Source organism: Oncorhynchus mykiss, chromosome 1 (assembly GCF_013265735.2).
Source record: "Oncorhynchus mykiss isolate Arlee chromosome 1, USDA_OmykA_1.1, whole genome shotgun sequence".
In the NCBI taxonomy this organism is placed as follows: Eukaryota; Metazoa; Chordata; class Actinopteri; order Salmoniformes; family Salmonidae; genus Oncorhynchus; species Oncorhynchus mykiss.
In genome coordinates, this window is record NC_048565.1 from 75,650,294 (window position 1) to 75,676,524 (window position 26,231).

Consider the following 26,231-nt stretch of genomic DNA (forward strand, 5'->3'; position numbering starts at 1 on the left):
CCTAACTTGCTCATTAATGTCTTAATCGAAATTACCGATTGCCTCTTATCCGCTTGTTGTCCCCGTATGCCATAGTTTGTACATTTCAATTGTCAGTAGAAACCAACATTTGTTTAAGCAAGTCAGCCAAATCAGCAATGTTTTTTTTAAAGGCATTAAATGAGAATGAATGAACTGTTTCGCTGCCAGACAAGACTGCTGATAGCCAGCTGTAGCAGTGGTAAGGTGTTGGGACTGCTGTTGGGACAGCTTTACAGTTTGTGTGCACTGTCTGTCACCGTTATAGTGTAATAATGTATTGTTTAGTGTTGTGTAGTGTAGTGGCCTTGCATGCCACATATTTATTTTTTTCCCCCACCAAGATTTACATGCTAAAATCGCCACTGTTGGCAGGGACAACAGACATTCACGGATTACAAAGGGAAAAAAACACCAACATCTTGCTCCCAGACAGGCTAAACGCCTTCGCCCGCTTTGAGGATAACACAGTGCCACCGATATGGCCCGCTCCCAAGGACTGTGGGCTCTCGTTCTCCGTGGCTGACGTGAGTAAGACATTTAAGCATGTTAACCCTCGCAAGTCTGCCAGCCCAGACAGCGTCTCTAGCCGCGTCCTCAGAGCATGCGCAGACCAGCTGGCTGGAGTGTTTATGGACATATTCAATCTCTCCCTATCCCAATCTGCTGTCCCCACTTGCTTCAAGATGTCCACCATTGTTCCTGTACCCAAGAAAGCAAAGGTAACGGAACTAAATGAATATCGCCCCATAGCACTCACTTCTGTCATCATGAAGTGCTTTGAGAGGCTAGTTAAGGATCATATCACCTCTACCTTACCTGACACCCTAGACACACTTCAATTTGCTTACCACGCCAATAGATCCACAGACGATGCAATCGACATTGCACTGCACACTGTCATGGACTTCCTGACGGGCCGCCCCCAAGTGGTGAAGGTAGGAAACAACACCTCCACTTCGCTGATCCTCAACACAGAGGCCCCACAAAGGTGTTTGTTCAGCCCCGTCCTGTACTCCCTGTTCACCCATGACTGCGTGGCCACGCACGCCTCCTACTCAAGTTTGCAGACGACACAACAGTAGTATGCCTGATTACCAACAATGACGAGAAAGCCTACACGGTAATGGCCCTGGAGGAGTGGTGCCAGGAAAATAACCTCAATGTAAACAAAACGAAGGAGCTGATCGTTGACTTCAGGAAACAGCAGAGGGAGACTGCTCCTATCCACATCGACGGCCGCAGTAGTGAATGTGGAAAGCTTCAAGTTCCTCGGCGTACACATCACTGACGATCTGAAATGGTCCATCCACACAGACAGTGTGGTGAAGAAGGCGCAACAGCGCCTTTTCAACTTCAGGAGGCTGAATAAATGTGGCTTGGCCCCTAAGACCCTCAGAAACTTTTACAGATGCACAACCGAGAGCTTATTGTCGGGCTGTATCACTGCCTGGTACGGCAACTGCACTGCTCGCAAACACAGGGCTCTCCAGAGGGTGGTATGGTCTTCTCAAAGCATCACCGTGGGTACACTGCATGCCCTCCAGGACACCTACAGCACCCGATGTCACAGGAAGGCCAAAAAGATTATCAAGGACATCAACCACCCGAGCCATGGCCTGTTTACCCCGCTATCATCCAGAAGGTGAGGTCAGTACAAGTGCATCAAAGCGGGGCCTGAGAGACTGAAAAACAGCTTCTATCTCAAGGCCGTCAGACTGTTAAATAGCCATCACTAGCCGGCCTCCACCCAGTTACGCAACCCTGCACCTTAGAGGCTGCTGCTCTATATACATAGACATGGAATCTCTGGCCACTTTAATAATGGAACACTAGTCACTTTAATAATGTTTACATACTGCTTTACTCATCTCATATGTATACACTATTCTACTCTACTGTATTTTAGTCAATGCCCCTTATAACATCTGCTAAATATGTGCATTTGACCAATACAATTTTATTTGACTAATATAGTGGCTGTTTGGCCCTAGAGAGACCTCTGCATGTGCTCATTCGGAATCATACAGCTCACATCAACAATGGGTCCAATTTAACAAGACAAATCTCGTCTTATTGAACTTATTAGGGTGTAACCTAAAGCAGGTTGTTTTCATCTGAATATGTTTTAATGGGTTGATGTTGACCTTAAAGGTTGCCATGTCATTTCCACAACATAATATTGTCCTCCAAAGCTATACATTCCAATGGGAAGAGTGTTTATAGCACCAAACTTCATGAACTCAAGTGTCACTATTGTTCCACATACCCTCACCCTTTCAATGCAAGACAAAGCAATGCAAGACCCCTTTGGTTATGGGAGGAGCATGTTAGACAAACCCCATAGCACCACAAGGAACCTTAGGCAACCTCCATCTCAATGCCTGGGCCCTGAGTATTGGTCCAACCACCTCATTAAACCATAGTCATTAAAATATCCCTGGCCCATAACCAATCATAGTTTATGGCAGTGATTCATTGGTCCACTGTTTACTGGATCTTTTACAGCCCACCACAGGCATCCAACTTGACAGAGATTTGTTGTTCGCTACACTACAGTATATAAGCCACGAGCTATAACATTGGAATACATGCTTTTCATGCTAGAAATTGGCCAATATTTCTTCTAATGAGAGCAATTTGTTTAGTCTTTAATTTGTACAACTTCAGAAAACAGTTTAAGCTTTCTGTTAGAAAACCACAAAAAAACTGTTTGCTAATGATCTTATGAACAATGTTGGTTGAATGAAAAGGCTTTGAATGTTAGCTTTGCTTACAAAATTGGTAATGATTCATCATCACCCAAGTTCCCTCAAATATTGGTTTCTGTTGATTGTTTCGTTTCTGACCGCACATGAAATTATTAATGAATGGGCAAAGTGTGTACTTTTTAAAATAAGATTGAGATAACTAATTATTTTATAAATGGTTTATAACCCACAGCAATCCTGGAACGCCTCACAACAACCCTCTCAGTTATTTTTGTAGCCCGATTATATGAGTTGAGTAAGTTGCCAAGAGTGACTAAGTCATGTAGGAAACAGTAAAAAACAGCATGTTTAGAGCTGAAAATCCAGAATCCAGAATTATACATGCTTCATGACCTCTCCTGTGATTTCTCCTGCTGTAGACGGTCTATATGTATAGCTTCCTATTGATTGGGGAATTATCATATTAGTTCGTCGTGAGCAATGTTATGATGGCACACACATACCTGAATGGATTCTCTGAACAGCTACATTTAAATGTTTAAAGATATAATATAAAGGCAAATGTTTTCAGGACCACATAAAACATGGACCTGTAGGCTGCCACTTTAAAATAAAAAATGTAAGAAATACATACAGAGTCTAACAGGTGACATCAATAAGGTATCATAGCTTTCACCTGATGAGTTTATGCCATGGAAAGAGCAAGTGTTCATGTTTTGTACACTCAGTGTATACTGTATATTTTTTTTGCATGTGATGTATGTGTTGGGCTTTAGCTGAGATTATTCTTTACAGAGTCAAGTATATTCGTCCAGGCCTCAAATGTTTCTTGACTAGCACCATTCAGTCTCGCTGTCGATAATTCTAACGTTATAACTTCTAACAGTACCTGTACTCACTGGCGCACTGGGAGAGAGTGAGGTGATTGCCATCTAAGAGCCAACATCATTTTTGTGGCTGTGCTGCATGCCATCAGTAATCATCTCTGATTGTTTGAGATATTTAAAGAGCTAAGGTGTTAAGTAACATAATAGATGCAATGCATTGAATATTTACTGTATAATTTGTCACCAGCAGCATTCAACTGCAGGGCACTCCCGCATCATATGGAGGAATGTGCCTGCCTGATTTAGGAGACACGGTGAATAGTTGGAAGTTGGGGCCAATTTCATCGTAAAACATTTCCTTCGTATAAATAGAGTCTGCAAACAAACTTTAAATGTTTATGTTGATGGTTCGGACTATGGGATTCCAAGGTCATATTATTCCATATTCTGTTCAAGTACTTTTCATGGCTTGCTCAGAATATCAGCTTTCCAAAAGTATAAACACAACATGCAACATGTGGAGGTCCTGGGCTGGCGTGGTTACACGTAGTCTGTGGTTGTAAGGCCAACTGGATGTACTGCCAAATTCTAAAAAACGACATTGGAGGCAGCTTATGGTAGAGAAATTAACATTAAATTATCTGACAACAGCTCTGGTGGACATTCCTGCAGTCAGCATGCCAATGGCACACTCCTTCAAAACTTGAGACATCTGTGGCATTGTGTTGTGTGACAAAACTAAACATTTTAGAGGGGCCTTTATTTGTCTCCAGCACATGGTGCATTTGTGTAATGATCATGCTGTTTAATCAGCTTCTTGATATGCCACACCTGTCAGGTACATAAATTATCTTGGTAAAGGGTGAATGCTCACTAACAGGGATGTAAACAAATTTGTACACAAAATATGAGAGAGAGAAAAAAAATAAGCTTTTTGTGCATATGGAACATTTCTGGGATCTTTTATTTCAGCTCATGAAACATGGGACCAACACTTTACATATTGTGTTTATATTTTTGTTCATTGTATTATAGAGATCAGTCCTTTCGGGAGCCCAGATAATTTATTTCTAAATCCCATCATTGGATGGTTCGGTAGTTGGATTTCCCAAGGTGCTCCATAGGCCAGCGTAGCTGACCTGAGTTCTAAATAAGTGTAAGTGTCTTTCAAATCTTGGAATGTTCTCAAACCATTACTGTCCATGATATTGGCAAGCAGAAGGATTCAACATTTCGACCATTGGGTTGATGCAAAAGGTCGCCCCCCAGATCGCAAGGCGTTATAGGAACCTTTTGGAGTATGGGCATGCCATAGAAATTGTGTGAGCAATAATAGGACCAAAGCGTAGTTTACATTGTTTAAGGTATATCAGTGAAGACCACCTCTTCCAGGGCAATAGAAGACACCATATGTATCTCTATACTCAGCCAGAGGGTGGACTAAATGCTAGTGCCTGGAAATACAGTTTTAAGTTTGGTATGGATAGTCCTACGTCTTTCACTCTTTCCAAGTTTGTTAATTTGATCTGGAATCACTTAGCTTGCCATATACATTTTGAAACTGCACTATGGTTTTTATCACAATAGCCAGAAGGGGGAGACAAGGGAAGCATTGAGCTACAGAAATTCAGCTGTGGCAGTGTATGACTTTTTACAATAGATATTCTGCCAGTTAAAGCAACTGGGATATTGAATTGATTTGAGTGTTCTGTTAAAGTTTCTGCCAATGATTTTAGGAAGGAAGGAAATACTGTATATCTATTCCCATATATTTAAAATGGGAAACGATTGGGATTTCACAAGTAGAGATGGAGTCCTCATCGGGGTCTTGAGAGGCAGTAGGGCAGATTTGGTTAGATTTATTTTACACCTTGAGATGGCGATTAATAATTTGTCCATGATTTTTAAAGCGTTAAGGAGGGATTGCAGTACATTGTCTAGATAAAGTAAGATATTGTCGGTGTATAATAAATTGACGTGATCCGTAGAATTGAGAGATATTGGTCTATTTTTTTGTGTGTGTGTCAGGGGCTCCATCGACAATAAAAGTAGCGAAGGTGAGATGAGATCACGTTACCTGCTACTTCGAATGATTCTCAAAGGAACAGAGCAGGTATTGCCTGTTATTACTATGGCGAGGTATTGGCATATAGTATTTTAATAATCTGAATGAAATTGGAGTCAAATCCCATTGGTTGCAAATTCGAATCTAATTCGTAACATATAATACGAAATGGGCGATGGACATCCTCAAATTACTACATAGCATACGAAACGTCACATATTATACTAAATAAAGGTTCTCGGATTTACGTACAGAATAATACGAAATGCTCTCAGACTAGGTTGAAAAGAGTAGTCACTACCTGGTCTGAAGAAAGTGTTTGCTTTTTGTGTCATTAACAATTTTTTCAATTCAGATATCTTTTTTAATTGTGATTTATTCAGCTCAGATGCAAATGCAGTTGCATTGTTTTTAATAAAACATGCAATGGCTTCCCATAAAATCAAATTTTGATCCAGGATAGGCCTATTCCAAATGTGTAGCATATTCTAAATTTCGTCTATTTCAAAATAGAATTCATTCAAATAGGCCTAATGAAAAAAGGTATGAATACATACCAAAGCGCTTCCCTCTAACACGTGACACACACACCAACCATAGAAATGCGTATTGTTATTGCCTAGAAAGTGTGCCGGGTCATGTGGAATTGAGTAGGCTTTTGTATAAATGCAGTGCCAGCTAAAATACTCAGTTGCTTATTGGTGCACAGTGGAAGTGGAGCTTCTCTTAATCCCTTACATCAACTGCTCTGCTCTACACTCCTCAGCTCACATGTACCAAAGTACTGCAAGTTTAGAGAAGCCCGGACACTTTTTGTTTACTTTCCCATATTTTTAAACTGTGTTTCACAGTAAACCACCATGTTTTGGTCAATATTTTGCGTAACCGTTTGCTTGGCATCCCTATTTGCTGAAGCACAGATCTCCAATAGGTACGTTATCAGCTGTCCCAGTCGTTGTCACAAGGCGATGTGTCCCCGTATGCCAGCGGAGTGCTTAGCAGGACAAGTCCTGGACCACTGCAACTGCTGCCCCGTGTGTGCCTCTGGAGAGGGCGAAGCGTGCGGCGGCAATGGAAAGCTTGGAGACCCGGTGTGTGGAGAGGGGTTGGAGTGTTCGGTGTCCGGCGGAGTGGGGTACTCTGCCACTGTCAGAAGAAGAGGGAAGAGCGGCGTTTGCGCCTGCAAAACCACGGATCCTGTATGTGGTAGCGACGGCGTATCTTACCGTAACATCTGCGAGCTCAAGAGAGTCAGCAACCGGGCACTGAAACTTCAGCAGCCACCTGTTATGTTCATTCAACGGGGAGCTTGTGGGAAAGGTAAAGGCTTTGAAGAATATTATACATATAATTCCCATTTCACCGTCTTGTCTTGAATGTGCTGTTTGTGTGTATTTCATAATCATTATTACTGGTGACTTCCTAACTTTAAATCAGTGAGCATAACTCGATTACGCATAATTGTTCCATTCAATCTATATCAAATAAGATTCAGCCTTGCTGATATTTAGAGTCATGAATTCTCACCAGAAAGGAATCAGTGTGTGACAGTATGGTGGGCAACAACATCCAGATGTGGCAGCTGGTTATGCATCCCACGGGCACAAACATCAAGTGTCCTTTGACAGTAAAACAAAGGCTACCATTGAAATGCGCTGGTTTTTGTTTTTGTTCATTCACACATGAAAAGCAGTAATCCTTGCTTAGTTTTGCTTGTTTGAACTAAGTCACTAATTATATTAACTTGTTATTAACGGTATGGATTAGCTCTGGTATGCGTACAGTCACATGGGAATAACCCTCCAAATTAATTGATCTAAAGTAGCATAATTAATGCAATAGGTCATTGTTGCTGACTTCACCATGGATAATGTATTATTTATTTCTTTGGACTCCACTCTGTGAGTCCTCAGTTTCAGCCAGTGCAGCTGACCTGCAAACTGAGACACTTGTTATCAGAGTCAGTGGGACACAACATAAACCAGACCATCTATCCATCCCAGATTTTTTTTTTCCTTATGAAATATCATAACATTAATAGATTTGTGACAGCCTTTTAAGTGGTTTCTATTTCCCTCAACTTTCTAATTGCACGTGCATTGTGTCTCTGGGGAGGGTACAAAGACAACCTTCACACTAACAACTCACCTACAGGTGGTAGAGAGATGAGCCAGTGATCTTTAACTGTGTTTGTGTGTTTGATGTGCTCCAAGGGCCCGATTCTGACCCGAAATGGAATGGAATTCCCTTTATAGTGCGCTATTCACCTGTTATTCATTGTGGGTAGAGATACTTTTATATATATAATGTATGTGGACACCCCTTCAAATTAGTGGATTTGGCTATTTCAGGCACATCCATTGCAGACAGGTGTATAAAATCGAGCACACAGCCATGCAATCTCCATAGACAGAAGAATGGCCTTACTGAAGAGCTCAGTGATTTTCAACGTTGCACCATCATAGGATGCCACCTTTCCAACATGTCAGTTCGTCAAATTTCTGGCCTTCTAGAACTGCCCCGGTCAACTTTAAGTGCTGTTATTGTGAAGTGGAAACATCTAGGAGCATCAATGGCTCAGCTGCGAAGTGGCAGGCCACACAAGCTCACAGAACGGGACAGCCAAGTGCTGAAGCATGTGGCGTGAACATTTTTTTTATCCTCGGTTGCAACACTCACTACCAAGTTCCAAACTGTCTCTGGAAGCAACATCAGCACAAGAACTGTTCGTCAGGACCTTCATGAAATGGGTTTCCTTGGCCGAGCAGTCGCACACAAGCCTAAGATCACCATGCGCAATGCCAAGTGTCGGCTGGAGTGGTGTAAAGCTCACCACCATTGGAATCTAGAGCAGTGGAAACGTGTTCTCTGGAGTGATGAATCACACTTCACTATCTGGCAGTCCAATAGACAAATCTGGGTTTGGCGGATGCAAGGTGAACGTTACCTGCCCCAATGCATAGTGCCAACTGTAAAGTTTGGTGGCGGAGGAATAATGGTCTGGGGCTGTTTTTCATGGTTCAGGCTAGGCTCCTTAGTGCCAGTGAAGGGATATCTTAATGCTACATCATACAATGATATTCTAGACGATTCTGTGCTTCCAACTTAGTGGCAACAGTTTTTGGAAGGTCCTTTCCTGTTTCAACATGACAATGTCGAGATCGGTGTGGAAGAACTTGACTGGCCTGCACAGAGCCCTGACCTCAACCCCATCGAACACCTTTGGGATGAATTGGAACACCAACTACGAGCCAGCCCTAATCATGCCTAACCTCACTAATGTTCTTTTGACTGCATGGAAGCAAGTCCCTGCAGAAATGTTCCAACATCAAGTGGAAGGCCTTCCCAGAAGAGTGGAGGCTGTTATAACAGCAAAGGGGGGACTCCATATTAACCCCATATTAATGCCCATGATTTTGGAATGAGATGTTTGACGAGCAGGTGTCCACATACTTTTGGTCATGTAGTTTAGACTAAATTAAGGTGATGCAGAGGTATGTCTACAAATATGCTGTATTCTGACCTTGACTTAATTCCACCACCTTTACACTCGAGGAAACCATGAATAAGGTCTAGCGAACCTACCGGTTCCAAGTGGAAAATCTTCTTTCTTTTTTTCTGATCTAAATAATAACATACTCCATGCAACTTGATAAGAGCTATTGATAAGAGCTAGGTCAATGACTAATCTGATTGACACTTGTTTCAGATACATTTGACATTAGAATTGCTGGAGTCAAATCAAATCAAAGTTTATTTGTCACGTGCGCCGAATACGACAGGTGTAGGTAGACCTAACAGTGAAATGCTTACGTACAGGCTCTAACCAATAGTGCAAACAAAAAGGTGTGTGTGTGTGTGTGTGTGTGTGTGTGTGTGTGTAGGTAAGTAAAGAAATAAAACAACAGTAAAAAAACATTTGAAAATAACAGTAGCAAGGCTACATACAAACACCGGTTAGTCAGGCTTATTGAGGTAGTATGTGCATGTAGGTATGGTTAAAGTGACTATGCATATATGATGAACAAGCAGTAGCAGTAGCATAAAAAGAGGGGTTGGCGGATGGTGGGACACAATACCGATAGCCCGGTTAGCCAATGTGCGGGAGCACTGGTTGGTCAGGCCAATTGAGGTAGGATGTACATGAATGTATAGTTAAAGGGACTATGCATATAACAGAGAGTAGCAGCAGTGTAAAAAGAGGGGTTGGAAGGGCACACAATGCAAATAGTCCGGGTAACCATTTGATTACCTGTTCAGGAGTCTTATGGCTTGGGGGTAAAAACTGTTGAGAAGCCTTTTTGTCTTAGACTGGGCACTCCGGTACCGCTTGCCATGCGGTAGTAGAGAGAACAGTCTATGACTGGGGTGGCTGGGGTCTTTGACAATTTGTAGGGCCTTCCTCTGACACCACCTGGTGTAGAGGTCTTGGAAGGCAGGCAAAGCAGTGATGTACTGGGCCGTACGCACTACCCTCTGAAGTACCTTGCGGTCAGAGGCCAAGCAATTGCCGTACCAGGCAGTGATGCAACAGGTCCGGTTGCTCTCGATGTTGCAGCTGTAGAACCTTTTGAGGATCTCAGGACCCATGCCAAATCTTTTTAGTTTCCTGAGGGGGGAATAAGCTTTGTTGTGCCCTCTTCACAACTGTCTTGGTGTGTTTGGACGATTCTAGTTTGTTGTTAATGTTGACACCAAGGAACTTGAAGCTCTCAACCTGCTTCACTACAGCCCCGTCGATGAGAATGGGGGCATGCTCGGTGCTCCTTTTCCTGTAGTCCACAATCATCTCTTTAGTCTTGGTTACATTGAGGGACAGGTTGTTACTCTGACCTCCTCCCTATAGGGTGTCTCGTTGTTGTCGGTGATCAGTCCTACCACTGTTGTGTCGTCTGCAAACTTAATGATGGTGTTGGAGTCGTGCCTGGCCATGCAGTTGTGGGTGAACAGGGAGTACAGGAGGGGACTGAGCACGTACCCGTGGGGAGCTCCAGTGTTTAGGATCAGCGTGGCAGATGTGTTGCTACCTACCCTCACCACCTGGGGGCTGTTCGTCAGAAAGTCCAGGATCCAGTTGCAGAGGGAGGTGTTTATTCCCAGGTTCCTTAGCTTAGTGATCAGCTTTGAGGGTACTATGGTGTTGAACGCTGAGCTGTAGTCAATGAATAGCATTCTCACATAGGTGTTCCTTTTGTCCACGTGGGAAAGGACAGTGTGGAGTGCAATCGAGATTGTATCATGTGTGTATCTGTTTGGGCAGTATGCAAATTGGAGTGGGTCTAGGGTTTCTTGGATAATGATGTTGATGTGAGCCATTACCAGCCTTTCAAGCACTTCATGGCTAAGGACGTGAGTGCTACAGGTCTGTAGTCATTTAGGCAGGTTGCCTTTGTGTTCTTGGGCACAGGGACTATGGTGGTCTGCTTGAAACATGTTGGTATTACAGACTCAATCAGGGACATGTTGAAAATGTCAGTGAAGACACCTGCCAGTTGGTCAGCACATGCCCGGAGTACACTTCCTGGTAATCTGTCTGGCCCTGCAGCCTTGTATGTTGACCTGTTTAAAGGTCTTACTCACGTCGGCTACGGAGAGCGTGATCACACAGTTGTCCGGAACAGCTGATGCTCTCATGCATGCCTCAGTGTTGCTTGCCTCGAAGCGAGCATATAAGTAATTTAGCTCGTCTGGTATGCTCGTGTCACTGGGCAGCTCGCGGCTGTGCTTCCCTTTGTAGTCTGTAATGGTTTGCAAGCCCTGCCACATCCGACGAGCGTCGGAGCCAGTGTAGTATGATTCAATCTTAGTGTGAAACCAGTCATATGAGAGCAAACTGAAGCATATTCACATATCAACTTTTCCACAGTAAAGTTTATGAAATGCTATGCCATTATGCAGAATTTAAATTGTACAACCTTTTAACTTGCAGGGATGGGTACTCTCGAATCTTTTAATTATGAGTTACTCCGAATTTTTCTATTTCTTATTTCTATCAGGTTAAATATTAGCTTCTATCAGTATTGTCTGTCAGTAGGCTTAATAACACATATTCAACTGCCAATGTACTTTTTGTTCCCTTCAGTTGGTATGGCCTACATTATCATTCCATATAATTCCATTGTTTAGTTTACCTTAATTTGCTTCCTCTGTGCAGTATTCTCCCTATTATAATTCTATGTACACTTATCTTCCAACATTACCGTGGGTTAAAGAACTGAGTGTGGCAATTTTCAGAATGGATCAAAACACAGTTTTTTTCTTTCATGCCAAAGGCTCTCCAAGTCTGTTTTTTTATGATTCATAAATACTTTCCAACCCCTAAATAATCTACAAGATCAGAGTATTTTTAAAGCTACCAATTGGTGCTGAAACAAAGACTCATATGCATATACTGTAGATGGCTTTCTTTCATTGATTGCTAGTATTCTGAACCTGTTCTCCCGATATATTCTATTAAACCTGTCGACAAAATTCTAATTAAAAGGTACACTGTATTTAAAGGGATGGCTTAAGATAAATGTACTGAAAACCGCATTGAAATAAAATCTCTTGCCTAGTGAGTGGGAGGGTTTTCAGCGATTGAATTACATTTATTCAGCGTGCGGAATGGAATCATGCCTGCAAAGTCCTTCACACATCTTCATGTTAGTCTGAATTCCAACTACTGAGAAGTGACAAGGAAAGGAGTGCGTAAGAAAGGCGTCATTTCCTAAGTCGGAATCAGGCCCCATGTGTTTAGTTCTTAGTTGGACCACAAGGGTTCAAAAGGGTTCTTCGGCTGTCCCCATAGGAGAACCCTTTTTGGTTTCAGGTAGAACCCTCTGTGGAAAAGGTTCTACTTGGAACCCAAAAGGGTTATTCAAAGGGTTCTCCTATGGAGACAGCTGAAGAACCCTTTTGGGTTCTAGATTATTCATTGTCAGACAGTTAATGTACGTGTGCAGGCACATAATGTACAGTATGTGTATGACAGTAGACTATCTATTTTTAATATCTCCACATGTTTACCTTTTCCAACACAAGGATACACAAGGCATGCCAAAGTTATGTCAGAGAGTGTCTCCTCAGTGATTTTGCAAACATTTGGGATGCAAACATTTGATCCAGCTCCTCTCCAGCTCCAGACAGCCTAAGAAAACAGAGTGCAGCTCTGTGCCAAGCTACATGAAGGCCCCTGGCCAAGTAAAGAGAGGCTCCGGACCACTGGCCTCAATGACCTCTCTTAAAGCAAACACATTAAATTACACTGGTGCATGATGTCATTTGAATCTGTTTTCTGAAGTTGTCGATCATGCAAGTTGTTTGAGCTGGCACACGATTCAGGTCAAATCTTGCTGTCCCGTGGGCCAGTTGCGTGTTTTCTTAATGAACTCATTTAGTCACAGAATGGCATATATGGCCTGCAGAAACACGTTTGAGATGTATTGATATTTCACAAGAGGTAAGAGAATAAACATGTTGACTTTAGGATGTTGAGAACAACCCTTTCATGCATTTCATTTCAATACACACCCAAAGGAACAGCAACATAATGCATAGCTCTAGTGAGTGATTGGGGCTTGCTAGCTTTACATTGGCAAGCTGTGTTGGTGTACAGTTAGAGAATGAAAACTGTCTGTGATTATGCTTGGTGGATCATGTACAGTATGCTGATCGTACAAGTATTTTCTCTTCTTGTCTCTGCCTCTCACTTGCCACTCTTCCTTTCAGCGCTCTGTTTTCTTTCTTTCCTTTTTTCTTTCTTTCTTTCTTTCTCTCTCCCTCTCTCCCTCTCCCCTTCCTCTCTTGGCACTTTAAATTCATCAGTAGGGTTATCACAAAACAATGGTCTAGGGATTGAATTGTGATTGGGCTTTTCCGTGTATGTTCACACAGCTCAGGGAATATGTATCATGTGACTTAGGGGACCCTTTCAAAGACTTAGTGAGTGTGTATTCAGTGGAGCCAATGCATTGCTGCACCACAGCCTTGCAGCAAGGGACCTGGACTACAGTAATACCGCAGAGGGAATACAACCCCACTGACACTGCAACCCAATCCCTCTGCCCGTATGATGGGGGAAAGGAAGAGCAGCTTCCTTATGGAAAAACTCATAAAGCAGCAACAGTGTGGACAGGCAGGCAGACCAGTGTGTGTTGGGGAGTGCTTGATACAAGAATCAGGGTTATTTTCTTGGAGAGGTCAGTGAGTTTGTATAGCAGACATATGGGAATTATAGGGAGATGGACACAGTGTGTCTAATAGAGGGATGGAATGCCTCTTTGACAGGAGGTTACTGAGCTGGCCCATTGACAGCATGACAAGCGCATTGTTTCATTCTATTTTTTACATTTGAGTCATTTAATAGATGCCCTTATCCAGAGTGACATACAGGAGCAAATAGGGTTAAGTGCCTTGCTCAACGGCACATCGACAGATTTTCCACCTAGTCAGCTCGGGGAGTCGAACCAGTGACCTTACGGTTAGCCTACAGTCCCAACGCTCTTAACCACTGAGCTACCTGCTAGCTGAGCTAGCTTATGAGTGGTTTTGTGCGTTGCTATATGTTGCATAGACGTAACGAGACAAGTCGAGAGAAGATGTGGCACTACAGAGCCATTTAGGATAACTATACAACCCCCATCCTCCTCCACTCTTTCGTCTGGTTCCCCCACCTCTGAGGTGGTGAAGTTGAAGGCTACAGGAGCACAGCCAGACAGCCAGACAGCCAGACAGCCAGACAGCCAGGCCAGAAGAAGGTAACTGATAGGACAACAAGGACTACCTTTCAGGGAGCCGCAATAGACAGGCTACATCTACACCCTGATAGGATAGGCTTTGCTTTGCCTCTGTAGAATTTAAGTTTAGATTTATTTCATCAATATGACATTGTTCAATTAAAAATGAGACCTGAAGCCTGATGCTTGAATACCCTAAACCTATGTATAGCTTGTATAGCTGTTTAAGAGCGTCTCCCCTGGTCCCCCTCTCTCTCCTCTCTCTCAGTCTGTAGTGAAGCATGCCTGCCTCGGGTCAGAACACTTCAATCAAAAAGCCATTATCTCGGTTTAACTGTGTGTGCGTGTGCGCGTGCGCACATAGGATATCTTTAATTTGTATTTATTTTACTCTGTCAATTTCTGGCAGACAGTAACTGTGGGTCGACTCAACATACTGTATGTATGTAGTTCTGTAAGGCTTATGCATATGTAACTGTGGGTCGACTCAACATACTGTATGTATGTAGTTCTGTAAGGTTTATGCATATGTAACTGTGGGTCGACTCAACATACTGTATGTATGTAGTTCTGTAAGGCTTATGCATATGTAACTGTGGGTCGACTCAACATACTGTATGTATGTAGTTCTGTAAGGTTTATGCATATGTAACTGTGGGTCGACTCAACATACTGTATGTATGTAGTTCTGTAAGGCTTATGCATATGTAACTGTGGGTCGACTCAACGTACAGTCCTCCATCATTTCAGAACAGTAAAAACCGCTAGTTATTAAAACTCCTTTTCAAAGGCATTCCAATGATATTCAGGATTTTGGAGGGAGTTGAGGTTCAAGTAGATGCTCTCTTCAAGTAGATCCTTGGTCCATATGCTTTTCTATTTGTCCAGCGGTCGACTTCATCCCAGCAGTCGTTGACCTGATCTGAGCCCCAGCTCCTCAGACAGAGTGTCTCATTAAGAAATATCCTGTCACGGTCTACAGACGAGGCAACACTGGCAATAGTAACCTGCACTGCTATGGAAGAACCACACACTGACTACATCTGCTTTGTGATTTTCCCAAATCAGCAAGAAAGATTTCGTCATCAACTGGCCAAAACCCCATTCTCCTTCATTTCCAATGCAATGATGTGTCTGTGGAAACAAATCAGTCTGTCTGTGTCAAGAGGACGTGCCAAGTATCTTCATAACATTGCACAATGAAGAGGTCAAGTGGTAAAGATTACCTCTTTAGATACTTCAGATTGATCTCAGGTCTAGATACCGGAGCAGGCCCGCGGACCGATGCACTCATATCTTAAACATTTGAACCAGGGACATATGCCATCATACTATCCCCATATCTTGGGGCAAATTACAGCTATCCTGAGGATATGGATACTATCATGGAATTTCCCTTCTTACACAGGAAAGAAATGGGGTATTCTCAACATATAATTAAGTAGGATACAGTATGCCAAGACTGTGCTCATTCTACTCTTGTGTTGGTTTAACTGTGCCTCAAGCAGGAAGTTTTTTTTTTTCACAACCCATCTGCTAGGCTTATGGGCGTCTCTTTCCCATGTAATATAATTGAACTAAACAACCTTTGCAAACTACAGCAAGGTTTTGGATTGTATGACAAAACCTCTATGGTGCTTTCTTTCTTTATTTTAAACATAATTACTTGAGGGGTGTGGAAAGATGAAGGAGATGAAACATGATTATCTTATCTTTAAAAAGCCAAATGTCTATGATAATCTTCAGAGAAGACTTACTATAATTCACAGCCTGGAAAAATACGTGTATGCCTTCTCAGTATGATGTAATTACATGGTCAGTCATCAACATTTTCTGACTTATCTTCTTACAGAAGAGTCAAAGGCACTTACAGACAGAGACAGAAGCACGGGGAAGACTCTGTCTATGCCACAAATGGACTGTCATCTTTTCCATTTCTCTTTGGGACTAGTTTCATATACTGTGCTTATTCTTGCATTGCTGTTACATCATTTCGTTGTATTTGTGTTTGTGGTTGTTTTTGAGTTCATTTTTTTTATTATCCCAACGTCCTGTCTCTGTTGATGTATTTCTAGCCCAGGACAACCCAAACAGTCTGAGACACAAATACAACTTTATCGCTGACGTGGTGGAGAGGATCGCCCCAGCCGTGGTTCACATTGAACTCTATCGCAAGTAAGAGCGGCACCTGTGTGTGTGTGTGTACTTGTTTTCCTACATTATCAGGACCCCAATGTCCTAACACTTCACCTTAATGTCCTGAAAAGGTAGGAAAACAAAAACTTTTTTCAGGTCCTGAATTTGTTCAAATGCTATTTTAAATTGAAGGGTTAGGTTTAAAGTCTTGGGATTAGGTTTAGGTTTAGGGTTAGGGAAAATATAATTTTTAATGGTGAAACTTTTACACTCCAAAAAGTCCAGAAATTTCACGAAAACACAGCTGTGTGTGTGTGTGTGTGTATGTGTTTGTCCTTGAATATCTGTAGACACATACCAGAGTTTAATTTACAACCCACCTGGATGTGAGACCACACTAGTTGGTAAAACATTTAAGTTAAAACCCTCCCTTTTAACGTACTTCTCCTTCTGCCTTGCATCCTCTTTCCCTGTCTTCATCTCTCCATCCCCCTTCTCCTCCCTATTTCTATAAATCACTCCCTTTCTCTATATAAATGTATCTCTCTCTCTTTCGCTCCCTTTCTGCATATCTTTCTCCCTCTCTCCCTCTCTCTCAGGATGACATATTCTAAGCGGGAGGTGGCAGTGTCCAGTGGCTCAGGGTTCGTGGTGTCAGAGGATGGACAGATTGTGACCAACGCCCATGTTGTGGCCAATAAACATCGAGTAAAGGTGGAGCTGAAGAGTGGCGCCACCTACGACGCCAATATCAAAGACATGGATGAGAAGTCCGACATCGCACTCCTCAAGATCGACTCACCGGTAAGAGGGGACACCAGAGGTCACAGACATATCTCAACATTTCAGAATTCAGTACAAATTACTTTATTCAATCATTACACTTAGAAACAGTTGTAAAAATGTGGTAGTTCGCCTGTGTTGTATGCTACCCATTCCGTAACAAAGATCAAGTTTCAGGTTGTATTATTTATTGTCAATGTAAATTGTCCCGTGGCGATTTTTATGAATTGTTCAGCAGTCTAATGGCTTGGGAGTAGAGGCTGTTGTGGAGTCTTTTGGTCCTAGCCTTAACACTTCGGTACCGCTTACCATGCGGTAGCAGAGAAAACAGTCTATAACTTGGATGACTGGAGAGTCTGACAATTTTATGGGCTTTCCTCTGACACCGCCTATTATATAGGTCCTGGATGGCAGGAAACTTGGCCCCAGTGATGTACTGGGCCGTTCGCACTAACCTTGGTAGCGCCTTACAGTCAAATGTCGAGCTGTTGCCATACCAGGCGGTGATGCAACCGGTCAGGATGCTCTCGATGGTGCAGCTGTAGAACCTTTTGAGAATCTGGGGCCCATGCCAAGTCTTTTCAGTCTCCTGAGGGGGAAAAGGTTTTGTTGTACCCTCTTCACGACTGTCTTGGAATGTTTGGACCATGATAGTTCGTTGGTGATGTGGACACCAAGGAACTTGAAACTCTCGACCAGCTCCACTACAGCCCCGTCGATGTTATTGGGGGTCTGTTCGGCCTGCCTTTTCCTGTAGTCCACGATCAGCTCCTTTATCTTGCTCACATTGATGGAGAGGTTGTTGTCCTGGGACCACACTGCCAGTTCTCTGACCTCCTCCCTATAGGCCGTCTCATCGTTGCCGGTGAGCAGGCCGGTGATCAGACTGTTTTGTCGTCAGCAAACCTAATAATGGTGTTGGAGTTGTGTTCAGCCACGCAGTCGTGGGTGAACAGGGAATGCAAGAGGGGACTAAGTACACACCCCTGAGGGGCCCCAATGTTAAGGATCAGCATGGCAGACGTGTTGTTGCCTACTCTTACCACCTGGGGGTGGCCCGTCAGGAAGTCCAGGATCCAGATGCAGAGGGAGGTGTTTAGTCCCAGAGTCCTTAGCTTAGTGATGAGTTGCGTGGGCACTATGGTGTTGAATGCTGAGTCGATGAACAGCATTCTCACATAGGTGTTCCTTTTGTACAGGTGAGACAGGGAGGTGTGGAGTGCGATTGAGATTGCGTCATCTGTGGACATGTTGGGGCGGTATGCGAATTGGAGTGGGTCTAGGGCGTCCGGGAGGATGCTGTTGATGTGAGCCATGACCAGCCTTTCAAAGCACTTCATGGCTACCGACGTGTGTGCCACGGGGCGGTAATCATTTAGGCAGGTTACCTTCGCTTCCTTAGGCTCAGGGACTATGGTGGTCTGATTGAAACATGTAGGTATTACAGACTCGGTCAGGGAGAGGTTGAAAATGTCAGTGAAGACACTTGACAGTTGGTCCGCGCATGCTTTGAGTACACGTCCTGGTAATCCGTCTGGCCCAGCGGCTTTGTAAATGTTGACCTGTTTAACTTACCCAAACTTACCCTTGTAAAACTGACTATCCTACCGATCCTCGACTTCGGCGATGTCATCTACAAAATAGCTTCCAATACTCTATTCAGCAAACTGGATGCAGTTTATCACAGTGCCATCCGTTTTCTTACTAAAGCACCTTATACCACCCACCACTGCGACCTGTATGCTCTAGTCGGCTGGCCCTCGCTACATATTCGTCGCCAGACCCACTGGCTCCAGGTCATCTACAAGTCCATGCTAGGTAAAGCTCCGCCTTATCTCAGTTCACAGGTCACGATGGCAACACCCACACGTAGCACGCGCTCCAGCAGGTGTATCTCACTGATTATCCCTAAAGCCAACACCTCATTTGGCCACCTTTCGTTCCAGTTCTCTGCTGCCTGTGACTGGAAAGAATTGCAAAAATCGCTGAAGTTGGAGACTTTTATCTCCCTCACCAACTTCAAACATCTGCTATCTGAGCAGCTAACCGATCGCTGCAGCTGTACATAGTTTATCGGTAAATAGCCCACCCAATTTGACCTACCTCATCCCCATACTGTTTATATTTATTTACTTTTCTGCTCTTTTGCACACCAATATCTCTACCTGTACATGACCATCTGATCAATTGTCACTCCAGTGTTAATCTGCAAAATTGTAATTATTCGCCTACCTCCTCATGCCTTTTGCACACAATGTATATAGACTCTCTTTTTTTCTACTGTGTTATTGACCTGTTAATTGTTTAATCCATGTGTAACTCTGTGTTGTCTGTTCACACTGCTATGCTTTATCTTGGCCAGGTCGCAGTTGCAAATGAGAACTTGTTCTCAACTAGCCTACCTGGTTAAATAAAGGTGAAATAAAAACAAATGTAAAAAAAGGATTTGTTCACATTGGCTACCGCGAGCGTTATCACACAGTCATCCAGAATAGCTGGTGCTCTCATGCATGCTTCAGTGTTGCTTGCCTCGAAGTGAGCATAAAAGGCATTTAGCTTGTCTGGTAGGCTCACGTCACTGGGATGCTCGCGTCTGGGTTTCCCTTTGTAGGTCGTAATAGTTTTCAAGCCCTGCTGCATCCGACGAGCGTCAGAGCCGGTGTAGTAGGATTCAATCTTAATTCTGTATTGACGATTTGCTTGTTTGATGGTTTGTCTGAGGGCATAGCGGGATTTCTTATGATCGTTTGGATTAGTCTCCCGCTCCTTGAAAGCGGCAGCTCTACCCTTTAGCTCAGTGCGGATGTTGCCTGTAATCCATGGCTTCTGGTTGGGATATGTACGTATAGTCACTGTGGGGACGACGTCATGGATGCAATTATTGATGAAGCCGATGACTGAGGTGGTGTATTCCTCAAAAAAAAAATGTATACAAAAAAAGTAATTATTTCACCTTTTCAACTGCAAACTGTCCAAGATAAAGCAGAGCAGTGCTACAAAAACAACAACACAGAGTTACACATGGGATAAACAAACGTACAGTCAATAACACAATAGAAAAATCTGAATACAGCCTGTGCAAATGAAGTAAGGAGGTAAGGCAATAAATAGGAAAATAGTGGCGAAGCAATTACAATTTAGGAATTTACACTGGAGTGATATATGTGCAGATGAGGATGTGCAAGTAGAAATACTGGTGTGCAAAAGAGCAGAAAAACAAAAACAAATATGGGGATGAGGTACAGTAGGTAGTTGGTTGGATGGGCTATTTACAGATGGACTGTGTACAGCTGCAGAAATCGGTAATCTGCTCTGACAGCTAACGCTTAAAGTTAGTGAGGGAGATATAAGTCTCCAACTTCAGTGATTTTTGCAATTCGTTCCAGTCATTGGCAGCAGAGAACTGGAAGGAAATGTACCTGCTGGAGCGCGTGCTACGAGTGGGTGTTGCTATGGTGACCAGTGAGCTGAGATAAGGCGGAGCTTTATAGATGACCTGGAGCCAGTGGGTTTTGCGACGAATATGTAGCGAGGACCAGTCAACGAGAGCATACAGGTCGCAGTGGTGAGTAGTATATGGGGCTTTGGTGAAAAAATGGATGGCACTGTGATAGACTGCTTCCAATTTGCTGAGTAGAGTGTTGGAGGCTATTTTGTAAATGACATCGCCAAGTCAAGGATTGGTAAGATAGTCAGTTTTACGTGGGTATGTTTGGCAGCGTGAGTAATGAAGGCTTTGTTCCGAAATTTAACTTTGGATTGGAGATGCTTAATGTGAGTCTGGAAGGAGAGTTTACATTCTAGCCAGACACCGAGGTACAGTTGAAGTCGGAAGTTTACATACACTGAGGTTGGAGTCATTAAAACTCGTTATTCAACCATTCCACAAATTTCTTGTTAACAAACTATAGTTTTGGCAAGTCGGTTAGGACATCTACTTTGTGCATGACACAAGTCATATTTCCAACAATTGTTTACAGACAGATAATTTCACTTAAAATTCACTATATCACAATTCCAGTGGGTCAGAAGTTTACATACACTAAGTTGACTGTGCTGTTAAACAGCTAAAATTCCAGAAAATGATGTCATGGCTTTTGAAGCTTCTGATAGGCTAATTGACACCATTTGAGTCAATTGGAGGTGTACCTGTGGATGTGTTTCAAGGCCTACCTTCAAACTCAGTGCCTCTGCTTGACATCATGGAAAAATCAAAAGATATCAGCCAAGACCTCAGAAAAGAAAATGTAGACCTCCACAAGTCTGGTTCATCCTTGGGAGCAATTTCCAAATGCCTGAAGGTACCACGTTCATCTGTACAAACAATAGTATGCAAGTATAAACGCTATGGGACCATGCAGTCGTCATACTGCTCAGGAGGAGATGCTCCCAGAGATGAACATACTTTGTGGAAAATCAATCCCAGAACAACAGCAAAATACCTTGTGAAGATGCTGGAGGAAACAGGTACAAAACTATCTATATCCACAGTAAAACGAGTCCTTAATCAACATAACCTGAAAGGCTGCTCAGCAAGGAAGAAGAAACTGCTCCAAAACTGCCATAACAAAGCCAGACTATGGTTTGCAACTGCACATGGGGACAAAGATCATATATTTTGGAGAAATGTCCTCTGATCTGATGAAACAAAAATAGAACTGTTTGGGCACAATGACCATCGTTAAGTTTGGAGGAAAAAGGGGGAGGCTTGCAAGCCGAAGAACACCATCGCAACCGTGAAACACAGGGATGGCAGCATCATGTTGTGGGGGTGCTTTGCTGCAGGAGGGACTGCTGCACTTCACAAAATAGATGGCATCATGTGGAAGGCAAATTATGTGGATATACTGTAGCAACATCTCAAGACGTCAGTCAGGAAGTTAAAGCTTGGTCGCAAATGGGTCTTCCAAATGCACAATGACCCCAAACATACTTCCAAAGTTGTAGATCATTTGTGGGCAGAACTGAAAAAGTGTGTGCGAGCAAGGAGGCCTACAAACCTGACTCACCAGCTCTGTCAGGAGGAATGGGCCAAATTCACTCAACTTATTATGGGAAACTTGTGGAAGGCTACCCGAAACATTTGACCCAAGTTAAACAATTTAAAGGCAATGCTACCAAATGCTAATTGAGTGAATGTAAACTTCTGACCCACTGGGAATGTGATGAAAGAAATAAAATAAAATAAATCATTCTCTCTACTATTATTCTGACATTTCACATTCTTAGCATAAAGTGGTGGTCCTAACTGACTTAAGACAGTGAATTTTTACTAAGATTAAATGTCAGGAATTGTGAAAAACTGAGTTTAAATGTATTTGGCTAAGGTGTATGTAAACTTCAGAGTTCAACTGTATTTATAGTTGTCCACATATTCTAAGTCAGAACCATCCCAATCAGTGATGCTAGTTTTTTGGGCGGATGCGGGCAGCAATCAGTTGAAAAGCATGTATTTCGTTTATCTAGCATTTAAGAGCAGTTGGAGGCCACTGAAGGAGTGTTGTATGGCGTTGAAGCTTGTTTGGAGGTTTGTTAACACAGTGTCCAAAGAAGGGACAGATGTATACAGAATGGTGTCGTCTGCGTAGAGGTGGATCAAAGAATCACCCGCAGCAAGAGCAACATCATTGATATATACAGAGAAAAGAGTTGACCCGAGAAATGAACTCTGTGGCACCCCCAAAGAAACTACAAGAGGTCTGGATAACAGGCCCTCCGATTTGACACACTGAACTCTATCTGAGAAGTAGTTAGTGAACCAGGCGAGGCAGTCATTTGAGAAACCAAGGCTGTTGAGTCTGCTGATAAGAATACGGTGATTGACCGAGTTGAAAGCCTTGGCCAGGTCAATGAAGACGGCTGCACAGTACTGTCTTTAATCAATGGCGGTTATGATATCGTTTAGGACCTTGAGCGTGGCTGAGGTGCACCCGTGACCTGCTCGGAAACCAGATTTTATAGCGGAGATGGTACGATGGGATTCGAAATGGTCAGTGATCTGTTTGTTAACTTGACTTTTCGAAGACTTTAGAAAGGCAGCGCAGGGTGGATATGGGTCTGTAACAGTTTGGGTCTAGAGTGTCTCCCCCTTTGAAGAGGGGGATGACCGCGGCCGCTTTCCAATCTTTAGGAATCTTAGACGATACGAAAGGGAGGTTGAACAGACTAGTAATAGGGATTGCAACAATGGTGGTGGATCATTTTAGGAAGAGAGGGTCCAGATTGTATAGCCCAGCTGATTTGTAGGGATCCAGATTTTTGCAGCTCTTTCAGAACATCAGCTGTCTGGATTTGTTTGAAAAAGCTAAGCTTTGCTTTCCTAACTGACTGTGTGTATTGGTTCCTGATTTCCCTGAAAAGTTGCATATTGCGGGGACTATTCAAAGCTAGTGTAGTACGCCACAGGGTGCACTACACTAGCTTCGAATAGTCCCCGCGATATGCAACTTTTCAGGGAAATCAGGAATATGCAACTACAATGCCATTGGATGAATCCCGGAACATATTCCAGTCTGTGCTAGCAAAAATCCTGTAGTGTAGCATCCGTGTCATCTGACCACTTCCGTATTAAGCGAGTCACTGGTACTTCCTGCTTTAGTTTTTGCTTTTAAGCAGGAATCAGGAGGATATAATTATGGTCAGATTTGCCAAATGGAGGGCGTGGAGAGCTTTGTATGCATCTCTCTGTGTGGAGTAAAGGTGGTCTAGGATTTTTTTCCCCCTGGGTGCACATGTGACATGCTGGTGAAAAAAATTGTAAAACTGATTTAAGTTTGCCTGCATTAAAGTCCCTGGGCCGCTAGGAGCGCCACTTCTGGGTGAGCATTTTCGTCTTTGCTTATGGCCTTATAGAGTTGGTTGAGAGCCCCGCTTTGTGGTGGTAAATAGATGACAGATGAGAACTCTCTTGGTAGATAGTGTGGTCGACAGCTTATCATAAGGTACTCTACCTCAGGTGAGCAACACCTCGAGACTTATTAAATATTAGACATCGCGCACCAGCTGTTATTGACAAAAAGACACACCTCCACCCCTCGTCTTACCAGCGGTAGCATCTCTGTTCTGCCGGTGAATAGAAAATCCTGACAGCCCTATATTGTCAATTCTTCGTTCAGCCACGTCTTGGTGAGACATAAGATGTTACAGTTTTGAATGTCCCGTTGGTAGGATAATCTTAATAGTAGGTCATCAATTTTATTTTCTAATGATTGCACATTAGCAAGGAGAATGGAAGGCAGTGGGAGTTTGCTCGCTCGCCTCTGGCTTCTGTGTCCCCTTTCTTCGCGTCTTTTCTTCACGCAAAAGGCTTGGATCTGGGCCTGTTCCAGTGAAAGCAGGATATCCTTCTCGTCGGACTCGTTAAAGGAATTGGTTTCTTCCAGTCTGCAGTGAATAATCACTGTTCTGATGTCCAGAAGTTATTTTCGGTCATAAGAGACGGTAGCAGCAACATTATGTACACAATACATTTTTTTTTTAAGTTACACAAAACGCCCCAAAAAATAAAAAAATTGCACAATTGGTTGGGAGAATGTAGAACGTAGTTCAGTGCCAATACCATATTAACAATGTGCTGGTATACTGGAGTGGTAGGGGTAGATATAGGGGTAAGGGGGCTAGCCATCAGGGTATATGATAAACAGTTGCAGCAGTGTATACTATGATTATATGTGAGTGTGTGTGAGTGAGTACAAAAATAAAAAATAAATGAAAGGATCAATGCAGATAGTCCCTGTTGCCAATGCAGATATCCCCAAGTCTTATGGCTTGGGGATAGAAGCTGTTCAGGAGCCTGTTGGTGTCAGACTCATTGCTCCGGTACAGTTTGTTAAGCGCCAGCTCGTTGTATTTCTTGTCCTGAGGTGGAATATATACAGGCAGTCATGCTAACAGCTGCAAAATCTCTCAGAAGGCAGAAGGGTCAGCATTTGACCATCAGGTGTTCCAAGACGGGTGAACAATGGGTCGAAACTTCAGCATACCATTTGCTGTTGATGAAGAGTTATAACCCTCTCCCTCTCAATTTCCCTGAATTTATTGTCATGTCCGCTCGGTGAATGGAGAATCCATTGAGTTGGATAGCCATGGGGGGCATCTTGTCTGAACGCCATGTTTCAGAAAAGCAGAGAATATTGCAGTTACGAGCTTCACATTGATAGCAAAATCGCAATCGGAGGTCCATCTTATTACCAAGCCATTGGACAATAGAATGGAGAGAAGAGGTGGCCGGTTTTCCCTTTGTCTTAACCTCGCCTGGACTCCCCCTCTCCTGCCTGTTTTGTTGCCGACATTTTCTCATGGGCAGCCCGGAATTGAAGAAAGAGCCATGGGCAGATGAGTCAAAGTTAAAGCCGGAATTGAGGTTAGTAGCTGCCAATCTTCACAATATTCCTTCAAATTGAAACTTTATGGAATATTATAAGTGGCATAAATAAGAGGGATTGAGGAGTGTGACTTTACACAGTAGCTCCCATGCTATTTAATCCCTGCCTATGAGCGTGAGTGGGAATGACATTGAGAGTTTCAACTCCCAGGAGGCAGATTGGATTTTAAGTACAGCCTTCCAGGCCAACAGCAGCCATCTTGGTGCAGTACTGCAAATCTAGACACCACTAGCAAATGTGAGCAACAATTGAACAATAACAATGACTTAATATTATTTCCTTTTAAACATCAGCGGAGTCAGAATTACAAGATGAAGCAAGATGTTATTGGTAGAAAGTTGTTGTTCAGCTTGATAACACAGCTGGCATTCAACACATAGTTAATGTTGGCAATGGCATTCAGATAAAAATACTTCAGAGACAACAGTCATTAGGAAACGATTTTCTGAAATAAACTTGGAATACATTCTGCAAAGACTCATTACCAGCAGATGAAAACCCATGTCATGCTCCAATGAGCAAATCGTTTTGATAGCAAAAGTTCTGCTCATAAATGGCATGGAGGCAGGCCATGCAAGGTTTTTGCCGAG

General features: G+C 43.1%; 1 protein-coding gene across 1 annotated transcript in view; it reads left to right on the forward strand.

Moving 5' to 3' along the window:
* The first annotated feature begins 6,293 nt into the window (after positions 1–6,293).
* The window catches only part of LOC110529506 (serine protease HTRA1A), a 36,425-nt gene continuing 16,487 nt past the window's right edge, over positions 6,294–26,231 (forward strand). The window contains exons 1-3 of the mRNA XM_021611753.2: positions 6,294–6,941; positions 16,414–16,513; positions 17,074–17,278. Of these exons, the coding sequence (XP_021467428.1) occupies positions 6,482–6,941; positions 16,414–16,513; positions 17,074–17,278 (765 nt within the window). The 5' untranslated portion in view covers positions 6,294–6,481. The remainder of the gene's footprint in view (positions 6,942–16,413; positions 16,514–17,073; positions 17,279–26,231) is intronic.